Genomic DNA, 16,913 nt, shown 5'->3' with positions numbered 1-16,913 from the left:
CTTTAAATTCTCATTTGTGTTCACAGTATGACAAATGTGACCCAAAAAAAGTAGCTTTGGTATAGTAGGTTGAAAACTCACCTTAAGGCCAGGAAGATCTATCTCTCAGCCAACTCTGACATGCACTGGCTGGGTGGCTTTTTTTCAAGTTACTTAACCTCATAGTACTTTAGGCAACTTCTAAGGTTATATAGCAGGTGCTGATATTGGTACATGGTGTGACCTCACTGGAAGTTGACTTATTGTTCCCTGGCTATTGCTAACTATAATTGAAAAGCTTGTTGCTGAATTAGTAAAAGTGAAATTAAATGAAGTCAAGTTAGTTTGGAGTATGCAGAAGACAGAGAGCCAGTAACTTATGCAAGTTGACCTATATAAATAAAATCACAAGTTTGATTCAAATAATAATGAAAAAATAAACTATTGAATTACATTGTAAGGGAAAGTGGGGGTAGAGGAACAGAAGGAGGAGGGATGCCCATGTTAAAGTTTCACTATATTTTTGTACATGTGAACACCACAAAAATCCTACTCTCATGCTTCAGCCTGGTATGCCAGCAGAGCGTTAGTTCTTGTATTTCCTACCAAACTAAAAATACTTCACACCAGCCCTGAAGTCAGGAGGACCTGAGTTCAAATCAGCCTCAGACCAAACACTTGACACTTACTAGCTGTGTGACCTGGGCAAGTCACTTAACCCCAATTACCTTTAAAAAAAAAAAAAAGACTTCAAGTATAAGGCCTAGTGACTGACATGCTTGCCTTCCGAGGACCAATCTAAGTACGTCGAGGGCCCATCACCAGTGAAATTATTTAGCCATAACAATCCTCAGACATAATTTGTCTTAAAGAATTTTAAGGGCTATCATGAAGGTAGAGGTAGACTTGATCTGTCACTGTGAGTGGGAATTGCAAAGAGGCAGATTTAGAATTAGTAGAAGATATGCAGACAAAGGCCAGATACCACTTAGCAGGTATGTCTATTTGCTCAAGTTATACTGGATGACCTGTGAGGCCCCTTCTAACTCCTGAGATTCTGGGATCCATGAAGCCTCAAAGTGGTTGCCATCTACATCAATCTCCACCCTAATCACAGCCCTTCCCAGGGGGAAGAGGGCTTCTACCACCTTCATCTAAACAATAGAAAGTCATCATTTGGCTCTCTGTCTTCTGCATACTCCAAACTAACTTGACTTCATTTAATTTCACTTTTACTAATTCAGCAACAAGCTTTTCAATTATAGTTAGCAATAGCCAGGGAACAATGAAATCTATGTTTTTACCCTCTGGCTGCCTTTCTTGGATGATCCAGATGACCAGTCCTTCTGGGTCTTCAGAGGCTCCACATTTATCCCATACCTGGAATCTGTTCTATAAATTCCATAATTCCTGTGCCAAGAAGGAACCAATGTCAAGCCACTCAAGCTTGGAGCAACCCAGCCTTCACCATTGCTATGCCTCCTCCTAGCAACCTAGGGCCCCCTTGTCAATCCCACCAGATCCTTCAGACCATACCAGAAGTCTTGCACCCAGACACATACAGACCCCAGATACAAATTCATGATCTGAAGAGATTGAATCACTGAAGCAAATAATTTTTAAACCTTTTCACTAAAAATAAACTAACAACAAGAATATGCAAGTTCAATTCTCTGGGTTCTTAGTTTACCGAGTTGCACCCAGGCCAAAAGCAACAATAGCCTTTGAAAAAATAAAAAATTAGTCAAATTAGAAGAGCTAACCCTTCTTCTTAATACTAGTTTATATAAGATTCCTCCAAAAGCAGGCTTTAGTGCATTTAGGCAGTGTAACAGTAAGGTGTTATGGGCTGCACAGCACTTATAATTCATTTCACAGGTTTGGCTCTGTACCCACAATGATACGTTCACACTTTTCCTAGCTTATAAATGATTTAATAATGATAATAATCATAAACATACATGCACATAAATGTGATTACATATGATTACACAATCTTAGAAACAAAGACTATTAACAGAAAGATAGAGACATAAAGAAGAAATACATCACCAATCCGAGGAAGCACCAACTCCTGAACATCTGGCTGGGGGAGTCCTACATCACAGCCGTCAGAGTCTCAGTTGGGAAAGTCCCCACGGCAGAGCGTCCTCTCCGAGGGAGACTCCCAAAGTCACTTTCCCAAGAAAGACCCTTTTTGTCATCCTTACACAAAGAAGGCAGGGAGCCAAGCAATAGGTGATTAATCCTAAGGACCTGAGAGTTTTGACCAAAACTCTCCAACCTCAAGAACAATCTTTGTTACATCAAAAATGTCTTGGTTCAATACCCAGGAACTGGCCAAGTCCCTGGATGTTTACCTCAAGACCTGTTTTTAAGGAATAGTTCCCCAAGGTGGGTCTGGGTTGAAACAAATCCCAGAACAATACTTTAGGGAAGTTCCTAGTCCCTTGGCTTGGGCTGTGATAGGGAAGATCTTATACATTAACCTTTCACCCAGTTTTGGGGTATCTTTGATAAGGTACTTTCATTCACTAACTACACAGCCTTAGGACCTACGGTCTTTGCAAAAATAAAGATGTTATTATGTAATTGTAAACATAATAAGTCAGAAGATTGGAGTTCCATACTGAGTGCATACATAAATTTGTCCCATGGTGAGCCATTTCTTTTTAGAACATCACAGTAGTCTCATAAGAAAATCTCTGCTGCTGCTGTTACTTCCAGACACTCATGTCTTTACCACACCAGTAAGCTTTTGTTTTTTAAGGTCTTTTTTGACAGTATGTATGCCTGGAACCAAGATACTTTGGCTTGCTACTGTAAGAGCTTTTAGGAATTGTCATCCACCTTGCCCTTCAGACCAATAAAGTTGGCAGCTTTAACCAGCATATCAGTGTCGTTGGATGAGCTGTGCTCCAGGTAGGACTTCTTACTAACCTGTTTTGCCAGAAGATAACATGTTAGGTGAGGCAAGTGGTATCCATCCACCTAGGTCCTTCTTTAACTTGGAACACTGAGTAAAATCATCTCAGATTCATAGACACTGCTACTGTCTTTCAAAAGGAAAGATGAAAATGATGACTACCATCACTATCAGAATTTATTTCTTTCCATCTCTGGAAAAATTCTGAATAGTCTTTATAACTGGCTTCTCTTTAATATCATTAACTCAGAGCTTTCACCATCAAAGTGGTACCATAGATTGCTAAGTAAGTAATGACTGATCTTTGAAATGCAGAAGCAACAGGGAAAGTTCTAAGAAACAATACCTTTACCCTCTGTGTGTGTGTATATATGTATGTGTGTATAAAGCTTTTAATGACATCAGTAGTCCTTTGATCAAATAACTTTCGAAGTATGAATACCCATTTAGTCAGCCAGTCCATGTTTGAAGGCTACTTGATAATTAAATGACCCATCAGATTAAAGTCATGGCATCACATTGTTGCTATTCTCTGTTGAAAGGGATTTTTTTCAAGGCATTTGTTAAGTACTATCTTATTCATCACGTTTTGTGCATGCTTTAATATTCAACAGCAAACTTAAAAACTGGTAGTAGAATATTTTTAATTGCTTTGATTCCAGTTCAACAAGTTATAGAAATTGTGGAGTAAAAAAGATTTAAGAATAATTGTTCATTGGAAATGAACATACAAGTTTTGCTTTTTATTCAGCTTTTGTCTTGGGACATGTAAATGTTTTTGCATGTACAAATGTTTTTGTTATAGTTCAACAAATGAAGTGAGAATTATCCTAACAGTTTAAGTATTATATTAGGTTAATATAAGAGCTTATGGACATTCAACACAGTGACATAGATTTGTAATGAACTTGAAGAAGGTTCTTGTCTTTTCAGTTCAAAATATTTCAGCTTAAAACTGTCCCTTGTTTCTGCTATCACTTTTAAACCAGACATCAAAATGGCATTTTGGGAAGACAAGTTAGTAGATTGTGGGACCAATTGTACCAGGCTTGCTAAAAGTTAACTAAGTAGCATCAAATCTATTACTTGGCAATCAAAAGATGCAATCCTAGTTTAAAAAAAAAAATGAACTGAATCCAAAATATCTTTCCAGTACAGCTTCCATAATTCTGTTTTGTTGTTATGTCTTGAAACTAATATCATCAGTGCTGCCAAATAGTTCCCAAGCTAGATGAAAATCCATATTAAAAAGAATTAGTGTTTAAATGTTTTGATGTTCTATTCAAATATTGTTTTAATATTTCACTGAGAAATGACGTCTCCTGAAAGAGCACCTTTCCCTCATAATGAATGTACTTTTTAAGTGGGTATTTTGAAAGAGAGCATGTTATAATTGACTGAGTCCTGGACTTGGAGTTGAGAAGACCTGGGCTAAAATCCTGACTGATTTTACTGATGCATGACTATGGGTGAATAGCTTAATTCCGCTGTGCCTCATCTCTGAAAGAGATAATAATACCTGTAGTACTTACCTTATAACATTGTTGTAAGGCCCAAATGAAATAATATACATAAAACCCTTTACAACTTTAAAGTGCAATATAAATAAAATAAATATATTAATATATGATATAAATGTAACATTTATATTTTATTTATATATTTTTATTATTACAGTGAAGTTAATGTGAAGATAAAGTCAGATAATATTTTTAAAGTGCTCTGTAAACCTTAAATACTGGTTATTATTATCTTTCCCATTTTATAGATCAGTAAAGTGAGGCCAGACAGAGGTTAAGTGACTTGCCTAGGCTCACACAGCTAGTAAGTGTCTGAGGCAGCATTTGAACCCAGGTCTTCCTGACTCCAGGTCTTGCGCTCTGGCCACTGTGCTACCTACCTAGCTGATGATGTCATGCTATTGTTATACACTGCTGTGTTTGCCCTATGTCTTAGGTTACCCTCTGGGCCAACAATTCCATTCCTTCCCCTTCCCCACCCTGCTGCGGTCTGTACCAGCCTAGGTCTTAATGCACAGTCTGGGTTCAACTCTTATCCCTACTATTAATTCCCTTTGTAACCTTGGCAAAGACCCTTTACCTCTGTAGATGAGTTTCCTAATCCATAAAATGAGGGATTGGGCAGCCTTTACTCAAGATGAGTCTTTGTGAGTTCAAATCTGATCTCAGACACTTGTACTAGCTGTGTGACCCTGGGCAAGTCACTTAACCCTGTTTGCCTCCATTTCATCAACCATAAAATGAGCTGGAGAAGGAAATGGCAAACCACTTCAGTATCTTTGCCAAGAAAACCCCAAACAGGGTCACCCTAAAGAGTCAGACACAACTGGAAAATGACTAAACAAAATAAAATGTTTAACTAGATAATCTGAGGTCCCTTCCATCACTAAATATATTATCTTATTAAGCTCAGCTTTGCACTTGGCTCTGATACATACAAGTTCATTCACTTTCACCCTCAAACATATTCTTTGCAGTCACAAACTGATTCACTTCCCCCTCCCCCCCATATATTTAACTTAATTGGTTTTTATTATGAATGTATGTTTAACTGCCAAGTAACAAATAGTCCCCCATATACCCACTGAATCAACTTTGCAACATTCTCCCTCTTTTCACACTCCCTGATCACAGCTCAAAACTTTCACCACAAACATTATCATTCTGTCAAAAGCCAAACTCACTCCTTCATTATTCCCAAGCCTATCTCTATTTATTCACTTGACCAAATACCAGCTCTAAGGTAGTTTCCTGATGCTGTTAAATAAGCCCTCAAGATTTCCCTCCTCTCGGAGCTTCTAAGGCATAGCTAAGCCTTTCTTCTCCTTTTGGTCTAATTGGTCCTCATCTTCTGACACATGCTGACAGAGGTTATCTACTATGTAATATAATTTTTCCTGTATTTTTGCTGTATTTTTCTAGTTGATGTGGTTTCCTGGTTTCCTAATTGCATCTTCTCTCACTTGCTGCAATCACTAGGTCTGTTTCAAGTATCTTCTACCAGTTTCTCATCTGCGCTTCCCTTAAATAGCAAAGCTTATTATGTCAAGAACCTTTAATTTTCTACACAAGTCTTAGTCAATAAGTAGACCACAGCCTAAGGGAGTATTCATATGTCTCTTACAAAGTAAAGTGCATGGGCTTTGTAATAGGCTTTTCCTTCACTGCTCAGAGGCTTCTTTTCATTTCCAGTTGGTTCTTTTCAGGATGATTCAGATGGTCACAAATCTAATTGCTAAATTTAATCAATCGTGAGTCTTTTATACTGTTTCTGGGTGGGGGTGGGGAGAGGTGTGATTTTAAAATGTTAGTCAGTTTTTACCTAATTCAACCTAGGACAAACCAGGTTGTCTCAAGGCTTCTTTGCCAACATAGACATTGGCCACTTTTACATAGCAGTATCTTGTAAGCTAGTCACTTTGTGTACCATGTAAACATTTCATAATGTATATATTTGATATTTAGTTTTCCTCTTGTTTTTTACATATAGCTATATACAACAGTATTATTTGTCCTATGTGATAAGCTCCTTGAGAACACAGAACACGATTTGATTGTCTACTTTATACATCATCTACATATATAGATGGGTGCTTTTTAAAATGGTATTGAGTCATTGGGGTGGGGGGTGTGGAGATTATAAGAGTAAATAAATTTGCATCTATACATGAATAAGCAGTTTTTTCCTTCATGCCCCTCTACTCCATTCCCAGTATTGTGTTTTGTTGAAATAAATATAAGAGGTGATGTGGCCCAGTTGATAGCTAGCTGGACTTGGAATCAAGGACTAGATTTAATTCTTGACTATGCCCCATGTTGTCTGTATTACCTTGGGCAAGTCGCCTAGTTTCTCTTAACCTCAGTTTCTTCATCTGCAGTATGAGGCTCAAACAAGGTAATACATTTGAGAGCTCTGTGTGAACCTTCTGGTGGTATAGGAAGAACTCCTTGAATGCAGGGACTATTTTATTTTTAACTTGGTCTACCCAATGCCTCACATTCTGCTTTCAACATAGTAAGAGCGAAAATAAAGGTGTTCATTAATTAACCAGACTCTCAATCCAGGATGATTCTTCATAAAGAATAAGGAATAAGGTTCATCCATGAATTAAGTTATATCAGAACGGTGTTTATGGAGGAATATTATTCTCTAATATTCTTTATTAATGCAGCCTTCAACTCCTACTCATTGGTGAACACAATCTCTATTAGTAGGTTAAATGTTTATTTGTTCTGTGCTTTGAATCATTTCTATATGATGCAATCCTGTGGGAATAATTTAGAAATAGAAATGCTTGATATCTTCTATGATTTCTACTGCCTTGTTAAATTTCCATACTGATGTGCCCCCACTTTTATCTCATGAATATTTATACCTATTCCTTGCTTGAAGGATCTCAGACACAAATACCAGGATTTTTTTATCCATTGCTCATCAAGTTTTGACAATAATTCCAGTTCATAATACTCTTTAAATGGTAAAGTAAGTTCCTAGCATATTGTCAAAATTGCTGAGCCATCTGGTCCTCAAATCAGAAGAATTGAGAGTGGGATAGCCTAGTGATGCTAACTCAACAAATCTAAGGAAAAAGTTCTTTGAAAGGTTTAAAAGATATCTAATGACAGATCTTAAAGATATCTAATCTCTGAGATAAAATAGTATCCTATACTGTATAGGGCCTATAAGAGTTATATGGCTGTTTCAGGGTTTTGCATGTGCCCAGCTCCACTGATTACCACTGGGATAGCATATGGCGAGCACAAGATTCTGTGGAATGAAAACAATCACTGTAAAGTCTCTGCGCAAAACCAATAGTGCACATATTTGGAGGTGAGTGGTGCCACTGGGCACATCACTGGAGAAGACAAAAGTGAGTTAGGAAAATTAGACAGAAACAGTCAACTTCCTGTGCCCAGGAGAGGAAATCATCACCACCTGCCCAGATGTTTGATTACTCTCACCAGATTGAGCTGTAGTGGCCAAAGGGAATGTGCACATATGAGAAGAGGAGGTTCCTGGGAGAAAATTATGTACAGGTGAGAAGGGAGGATGTAAAATAGTTATCATACTACTATAGATTTAGAGCTGGAAGGGACTTTAGAGGCCATAGAGTTTAGGCCCCCTCATTTTACAGATGAGGAAACTGAGGCTAAGAGGTTAAATTACTTACCCAGCTAGTAAGTTTCTGAGACAGGATTGTGATAGACACAGAGGCCCATGAATATCGCTTCATTTGATTTTAGAGGAAAAAAAGTTATCTTACCAAAAATCACAAGGTCTACACTTACCACTAGCATTTTCCTTTTGAAGCAATGTGGTGTAATGGAAAGAGTGGTAGACTGTGAGTAACTAGTCACATTGTTTTTGTTTATTTGGGTGAGGAGGAGTAAATTTTGGCATAGGACATCTGGCTTAGGTAAAAGCTTTTCTGATAGTAAATATTGAAATGTGTTGATTAGAGTGATTTTTAAGACTCTCCTGTCCAACTATCTTTAAAAACCATGTCTGATGTTTCTTTCATCCTTGTGATTCTCTGACATCATTATTTAAAATTACACAATGAGTGTCTTGCATAGGCCCATGTTTAAATAAAGAATTCCATACCTTATAAGGTTTGGATTGTATCATGTAGATCAGAATTCGATAGATAAATCTGGTGTGAATCACAATGTTGTTACCAATGTCCCTTTGGCATGATCTTTGATGCTCTTTTCTGAATATGAAAAGAGTCTTCTCAAGCTTTTTATTTCTGTATTTAACCTTGGATGCAGGAGAAGGATGGGGGAAGTATCAAGAAGGGGTTCTAGATCTATTGTCATCAAGGTAAGGAACTTGAAATTGTGAGTATAGAAACGTCTTCCATTGATGCAGGTCTGCAACTTTTGAGTAACTTAAAATCTTAGAAATTTGCCTGCAGCACTAAGTGGTACCCAGGCACCTAGTGGTACAATGGATAGAACACTGGGCCTAGAGTCAGAAAAACCTGAGTACAAATCCAGCCTACATTTATTTAACTATATGACGTGGGCAAGTCACTTAACCACTTTTTGCTTCCATTTCCTCAACTATGAGATAGAGATAATAGTACCTCACAGAATCAAATGAGTATCAAAAGAGATAATATTTGTAAAGCTCTTAACATGGTGTTTGACACATAGTAAGTGCTTAATGATTCCTTCCTTCCTTCCACAGAGAGATAGTAGATGCAGGTCTACTGTCGAACCCAGGTCTTCCTAAATCCAAAGGCAATCTTCTATCTACTATACCATGATACCAAATATATAGCCAGATTAAAACATGTAGCTTGTATAAATAGATCTCTGTTTCACATCTAAAGGTAGAATAAGTGAATTTAATCCAGCAAAAACTGTCATCAGAATTAATAAGACATCATATCCTATTTTAGTCACATTTTTCCATTGTCATCTCTTGCAGGTCCTGATTATATCAAACAGAGATTTCAGGAAGGCATAGAAACTAAAGAAAATCCAGAAGAAAAAGTCCCAGAAAAGCCACCTTCACCAAAGGAATCTCCTCATTTTTATCGGAAAGGCACAACTCCCCCCAGGTCCCCTGAGCCAAGCCCAAAATCAAGCCACTCTCCTCAGCCTTCCTCCCCAGTGAAAAAGCAAAACCCCAGCTCAGGGGCAAGACTCAATCAAGAAAACAAGGGCATAGCCGATGAGTATGTAACTGCAGTTGTCAACAAGCCCCTACTTTCAAAGCTACCCCCAAAGGAGGAGGTAACAGCATTGCCGCAGTCCAAGTACTCTGGCCGCCACAATACCTCCTTCCACCCTGGTAATGGGGAGTTGCATTCACAGTATCATGGCTATTATGTGAAACTGAATGCACCACAGCAACCACCAGAAGACAAGGAGGAAGATGGAGGTGTGAGCCAGTCTTCTTTGGCACTGGTGCCCAAGCAACCACATCAGAAGTCAAGTCCCCTTAAGTCCACGACAAAACTAGCTGCCAAAGAAAGCAAATCTGAGCCAAAAATGAAGAAGTCTGAACTTGCCACACCAAAGAATCCAGCAAACAATGATTCATGTTCTTCTTTGGAAAAAGAAGATAATTCGGTGAGTTTTATAGGAAACTTCTCCCTCTTTCCTAGTACGTACTCTTAGGGGATTTTCCTTTCTGTTAGCAATGTGGGATGGTTATTAGCCAAGAGGTCATTGAATTAAATAAGCCAAGGAATAAATGTCCTCAGAATTGCTTCTAAAATTTAGTATGTTAGTTTGAAACCAAGGATTTTCAACTCAGAAATCTTCTAATATTCCTTTTCCAGTCAAGTTAAAATAACCCAGAAAACTAATGGCCACCTGCCCCTTTTTTTTTTTAACCTTTATTGTTTTGCAGCATTAGGAGCAACTTTTTAAGTGCTAGGAAGGAATTGTAGCTCTTTCTCCCTGGCTGCTGTTAATACCTGCTATTTGTAAAACACTGTGATAGGCTTAGAAGAGAAAAAGAAATGATACATACAGAAGCTGCTTTCAAGAGGCTTAAAATCTAGTAGGGAGTAAAAGACATGTGCACTAAAGACACTTATACCAGAGAGAGTCTGGTAAGTACAAAAGAGCAGTGTGCTTTGAGAAATTTGAGGGAGAGATGACTTTCTTCTGGGGTTCCCAGGAAAAGCTATAAGAAGGAAATGTTGTCTAGGTTAGACCTTGAAAAAAGGGAACTTCAGACAGATATGATAGATATGGAATTCATTCTAAAGGACAGTGTGAAAAAAATGACTGAGAAGGGAGAAAGCAAGATGGGAATAGTCCCTGAGCCTTGGCTGGTTTTCCTGGAAAGTACACAAAGAAAGGCAGATTGGAAGTCAGTTGTAGAGGGCTATAAATTCTAAGATCAACTTATACTTTGTTCTCTAGGCAATGGGGAGCCACTGAAGGATTTTTTTTTAATGTGTTTCTTTTTCTTTTTCAACTAGAAAACTGATATGATCAGTCATGACGAAGATTATACAGTAAGTGGTGTGAAGGATAGTTTGGAGATCAGTTAGGAGACTGGTACAGTGGAAAAGGGATGAAGGCCTGCCTGAACTAGCATCATTTCAGTGGTAGTTAGAATAAAGAGATGATTGTGAGAGAGATGGGGGAGATAGAATCAATAGAACTTGATAATTTGTTGAACATGAAGACCAAAGGAGAGAAGGAAAAGTTAAAGATGACTATGAGATTACCAGGATGCATGACTGGGAGGTAATATCAACAGGAATATAGAAGTTGGAAGAAGGGCAGGTTTTGGGGAGAAGATAGAATTCAGTTTGGGGTATATTGAGTTTGCAGTGCCATCAATTCATGTCGGTAGAAATATCCAGCAGGCAGTTGGAAAGATGGATATTGATCTCTGGGGAAACCTTGGCAGTGAAGGTAAAGATTTAGGGGTCACATGCATAAATGTGATCATTTAAACCTTTGGAAGTTAACGAGCCCAGCTAGGAAAAGAACAGGACCTATGACAGAAGCTCCTCCTCCTCCCACCTCCCCACCTCCATGTTGAAGAATGGTAGGGAGGGCCATATGGGAATATTGTATCACAAAATCAACTAAGCGAAAAAGTATCAAGAAGGAGGAGAGTGATCAACAGTGTCAAATGCATTAGATCAGTCAAAGATAATGAGAACAGAAAGCCATAGATTTGGCATTAAAGAGGCGATTACTTTGAAGACAGCACTGTCAGAAGAATGGCAAGGATAGAAGCCAGATTGCCAAAGGGTAATGCTCCTAGACCTTCCTTTGGTACTAGCTAGTCAGCATCCTTACACAAGTAAACACCCATAGGACCTCTTTAGTCCTCAGTTTCCTCATCTCTAAAATGAGAGTTATCCTAGCCTATTGGCTAGAAGGTTAGCCGTATAGTCAGGAAGATCTAACATTAGCTGTGTGAGTATAGGCAATTCACTTCAGTGCCCCTAGACAAGTCTCTGAGTCTCTAAGTTATAGATGGGCTCTATCAGGGCTACATCAATCCACCAATAATTATTCATGTCAATGAAATCACAAGTCCAAATCCCCTAACCCCTACTCCCCAAAACCAAAATATGAGGGGGTAGAGGAGTTTATTGCTTCAATATTACGTGATTTTTTTTTAGAACCAGGTATTTAACTGAACATATTTTACATGACTAGTGTTGTCCTGTGTATAATGTTGCCTTCATGTGTATTTGAATTCAATTTGATGAACAAAGCTTTGCTGCCAGAACACCTTTCCTCACTACCAGCTTCCTATGTAGTGACTAAAAAATTCCAGCATTTTACAAAAGAACTTCGTCCATGCAAGGAAAATGTTGTACTAGAATGTTCTTAGACAGCCAAGTTTTCTAGGATGATTTTGTTACCTGTTGTTTCTATTTTATTTGTTTATATTATTATCTAATTTATTAATTATTATCTATTATCTATTTTATTTATCAAATAAATTTTATTTATTATCACTATTATTATAATTTAATATATGTCAACACAAGATCTGTTATTATTCCCTATGATTGTGTTGCTGGCAAATTCTAAATTTTCATCTACATGTGACTGATTCTCCTACATGGCTTGTGGAACCTGTCTCTTTAATATATACTGATATCTGGTACACATTGACAATGAAGAAAGTGTGTTCCCAAACTCAGCAGTACTTATAGATTCTGCAGCTGCAGTTAGTGATTGATCAAAATCTGTGCAGCAATTACAAAGCAGTCCAAATGCCTTGTGGGTGGAATAACTGAATTTCAGATTTAGCTTAAGAAAGAGACTAACAATTTCAAAATGACATTTTTTTATTCAGATTTGGAATAGTTTAACTGACAAAAATGACAGTCTGACTATGACCTTGATATAATGATAAAATAGTTGAAGTTCATTAGTTGAAATTAAAATATTTGAAGTCTATTCCCTTGAGTCTCTTTTTAAGACTATTACAAATATTTATGACATATTAGTTACCATTGTTATAAATCTAGTTTATTTTCTCTAGATAGATGTTTTTTTAAATTGCCAAAAATAAATTAACCAGATGAACTGTATCATCTCCAAAAATGTCATCCTGCAATAGAGTAAATGATGTGCTAGAACACTGAGTGTTTAATGATGTATCAGTAGGATGGTATATGTTGACAATGTCATTGAATTTGTTAAACATAATTTACCTATCATTTGTTTTTCAGCATTTATATCCATATATTGGTTATTCTTCAAGGGCTCCTGAGTAATGTACACATAAAAAAAATTTCTTTGTATACCATGGGTGAAAGTCATTCCTATTCCTTAGCTCTCTTTAAAAAGTGGCATTAGACTTTAATTTAGCTACGTGGTTTAACAGAGGACCAAGATCAAAGTGAGTAATGGTTAGAGAGGGCAGATTTCAACACAATAGTTGTCTTAAAATGAAATAGGTTACAAAAGTTGCACCCCTTAAATGATGAACTCCTTATCAATGGCCACAATCAAGTAGAAGTTGGATGAACATTTATTGAGAATATTGTAGATGGGATTTACATATCAAATAGGGGACTAGAATAAATGATTATAAGTATTGACTATGTATTTTATTCAAAATAATGTGGTAGATGGGGTACTAGTCTTGGAGTCAGTTAGATGGGCTTCAGATCTCATGAGCTATGACACTATGGTTAAATCCTTCAATCTCCTAGAGTCTCAGTTCATCTGTGAAATATGGATCATAGCTATGGTTCTTACCTCACAGAGCAAGTGTAAGGCTCAAATGAGATAATATGTGTGTACAGTGCCTGGCACATAATAAATGTTTATTGACTGACAGTCCTTTGTAAACTTAAAAACCCTATATAATGTTGATTATTAATAGTCTCAGGAGACTATTAATGACTCAGGAGACAGGTTCTAATTCTGTCATTACCATAATTTACTGTGAGTTTAGAGTAAATTATATTATAGCTGTCCATAGTATCCTTTCTGTAAAATGACTTTGTTAGTTGTAGAAGGTGAAGGCACACCCATCTTAGATGAAGAAAAGGTCTGGTTGACTTTGAAAGATTATCCCTCAATATTATAACACATTCCTTGCTCTGATTCATTGTATTACTCAATGAGTAGGTTGTGTTTTGGATTCCTGATGCCAAATCCTTGGTTACAGAATTCTCCTCTGCATTAGGCTCCCTGATTCCAATAGCAATTGGCAATAATCCTTCATGAGGTATATTTTATGTATAAAGATTTTTTTGTGTGTTATATGTTGTTATCTTTGGAAATTGGAGCTTCTAGTCACACTCTCAGTAACTGTTTTTGCTCCTAAATAGCCATTTAATACCAGTATCTAAAACTTGGTGTGTTTTAATATTAAAACATACAATACCCCTAATAAACTATGCTAACAAATCAACCTGTCTCTCAGATTTTCTGTGTCTGAGATATGAGAATTATCTAGAGTATTTAGAGAGGACTTAGGATAGTATTGTACAAAGCAATACTCACCATAAATTTGAGAAGGAAAAACTCTATCTAGTTTTGCTACAGTTCTCTCTACATAAAGATTTCAAATTTATAGCAATATGAATTCACAGCATGGTCCAGTAATGTCTATCTTTCTCTGGACACTGGGAAAATGGACAGAATAAAAACCAAAACGTTTAACCTGAAAATTAGTGTTTTTGGTGGGCCTACTGAAAACACTACTCCCAGACATGAGAAAGACTAAAGCAAACTGAAGTGGAACTTGGCAATAATTTTTGGTAATTGTACCAGTTCTACAAAAAAATCCTAAGGAATACCTCAGTTCTGCAGTAACACGATCCATCTGGAGGGTGAACCTAGGGTCCTCTCTAAATATCCTAGCTAATTCTCATATCTTAGACACAGGAAATCTGGGACACAGGTTGACTGTTAGCACAGTTTGTTAAGGGAAATATATGTGTTGGGGAAGGGATGAGAAGTCGGAAATTACCCATGAGAATTGTATATTATATGAATATGTGACTGTACATGTGTAACATTATTCCACAACTGCACATTTCCATTTGATACACAAATTCATGGGATTTTTCAACATAATGACTTTGGTATGGGCCACTAGAAACAGATTTAAGCTACTGTCTCACAGCAAGCTGAGACGTTTTTCAGTAGAGGATCCTAACTAATTATCTTTGAAAATTACCCATGATTTTTCCTGATTTCTTCCAGCCATTACTCTGATCTTCTTCCAGAACACTTTTGAGCATTACCTGAATAGAATTCTTCCTCAGGTCATTCATAGTTTCTTTTGAATTGAAGTAAGCCCTAAATAATCCCTAAATCAAATCAGGCTTGAACCTGGAATAATCTGTTAATAATTATTTTTAGAGAAAGACTTCAGGTTTATTTCAGGTAATAAAGGGGACTGTTTTATACATTTTGTTTTGGTTCAAAATAATTCCATTTTACTTGAAGGATAATAACCAGGCTCACTTAACTAACACTAGAATATCAAAGAGGAATTTGGATATATATTTTCTCCAGATGTATTTTAATTATCTTTGATTCACTTAATCTTGTTGCATCAGATTCAGAATTTCTTTCCAAAAGAAAATTCTTCATAATTGGATATAGGAGCAACATGCTCATGAATAAAACTATACTTCCTTAAAGTTAAAATTTAATTCCACATTTTGACTGGTTCACATTTTGTTATATAAGATATTATGTTGGTTCTAATCAAGACTGAATCTTCATGCTGCTGCCACTTCTTTCATTGCACCTGCCCTGATCAGTCTTGAAAAGCAAAGACTGATTTTTCATTTTGCTATGTTAAGCTCCTACTGGGCATGACAGTCATATTTCTGGGACTTCGCCTTTCCCTGCACATAACATAAATATTTGAAGAATGAAAGGGTCACCCACTGGCACCTGTCTATAAAACACTGTGGCCTAGAGCTAAAAGTGACAAAATAGCCTTTTTTCTTCATATTGCTGCTACTTGAGCTTAAAGACATAACTTTACCAAGGCTTCTTTAAAAAAGTGTTACAAAGAATATTCCAAAAAGTAGCTTAACCAGTGGCATATTTCATAACTTAAGGAAAGATTTATAAGATGGTCTGCAGACTTGCTCACTAAATCTGAAAGCTAGAACAACAGTAGGATGTCGCTATAATATGTCCCAAAAGTAATAACACCTCACATTTTTTCTAGGACTTCAGAGTTTTATTAAGAGCCTCTGTATATGTTTTATCATTAGAACTTAGGACAGCCCTGTGGAGCAGTCAAGATAAGTGATTATTATCCCCATTTTACAGATGGGAGACGCTATGGCTCACTGGGTTTTAAAAGATTTGTCCAACATTACATCAACAGAATCTACATCTCTTGTATCTAATTTCCTTTGATCTCCCCCTGTAAACCATGAGGCCTCACACTAGCTAGTAAGCATAATTTATACCCTAGACTATAGAAGTGAATACATTTTTGACAAATTCTTGGGTAATTCCACAAGGTTATTAAAAGAAAGGACAAAGGATTTGGAATTTTAACCTAGACATCACAGAACCAGTATGGTATAGTGGGAAATATGCTGGACTTGACTAAGAAGGGACCTGGCTTGAAATCCTACTTCTGCCACTTAACTAGGTGTTTAGATCATAAGTATGTCATTTAACCTCAGTTTCCTCGTCTTAGGGGTGGTATCTATAGTCCCTCACAAGGTGATTGTGAGAATTGAATGAAATGTTGTATGTGAAGTGCTTTGCAAGCCTTAATGGGCTACAGAAATGGCATCTCTTCTTGTAGAGGATACTTACCCTACTCTAGCACAGTCCTTAATGCTGCCATGGTGCATGGGATGTGGTATGTTTTACCCACTGCTGTTGGTATAGGCTGAGGTGTCATGTATTTCGCTTCAGAAGTAATGTATGAATTCCAATGTCCTGAAAGGATTGAAATGCTTTGCAACATAACACACTCATTGACAGGCTGCTAATTGGAGTAAATTGAAATACAGCATCTAGTTAGTCTCCATAGTGAATGATGGCAG

At 37.1% G+C, this 16,913-nt stretch overlaps 1 protein-coding gene across 5 annotated transcripts in view; it reads left to right on the top strand.

Annotated features, from left to right (window-relative positions):
• Window positions 1-16,913, top strand: part of LOC114053738 (junctophilin-1) — a 101,029-nt gene that overhangs the window by 74,944 nt on the left and 9,172 nt on the right. For all 5 annotated transcript variants that reach the window (XM_027876875.1, XM_027876880.1, XM_027876876.1 and 2 more), the window contains exon 4: window positions 9,362-10,008. In XM_027876875.1, the coding sequence (XP_027732676.1) occupies window positions 9,362-10,008 (647 nt within the window). The remainder of the gene's footprint in view (window positions 1-9,361; window positions 10,009-16,913) is intronic.

Source organism: Vombatus ursinus, unplaced genomic scaffold (assembly GCF_900497805.2).
Source record: "Vombatus ursinus unplaced genomic scaffold, bare-nosed wombat genome assembly UNPS02014812.1, whole genome shotgun sequence".
Lineage (NCBI taxonomy): Eukaryota > Metazoa > Chordata > Mammalia > Diprotodontia > Vombatidae > Vombatus > Vombatus ursinus.
Note: the sequence above shows the minus strand (reverse complement) of the source record. Positions and strands in the feature narration are given on the sequence as shown.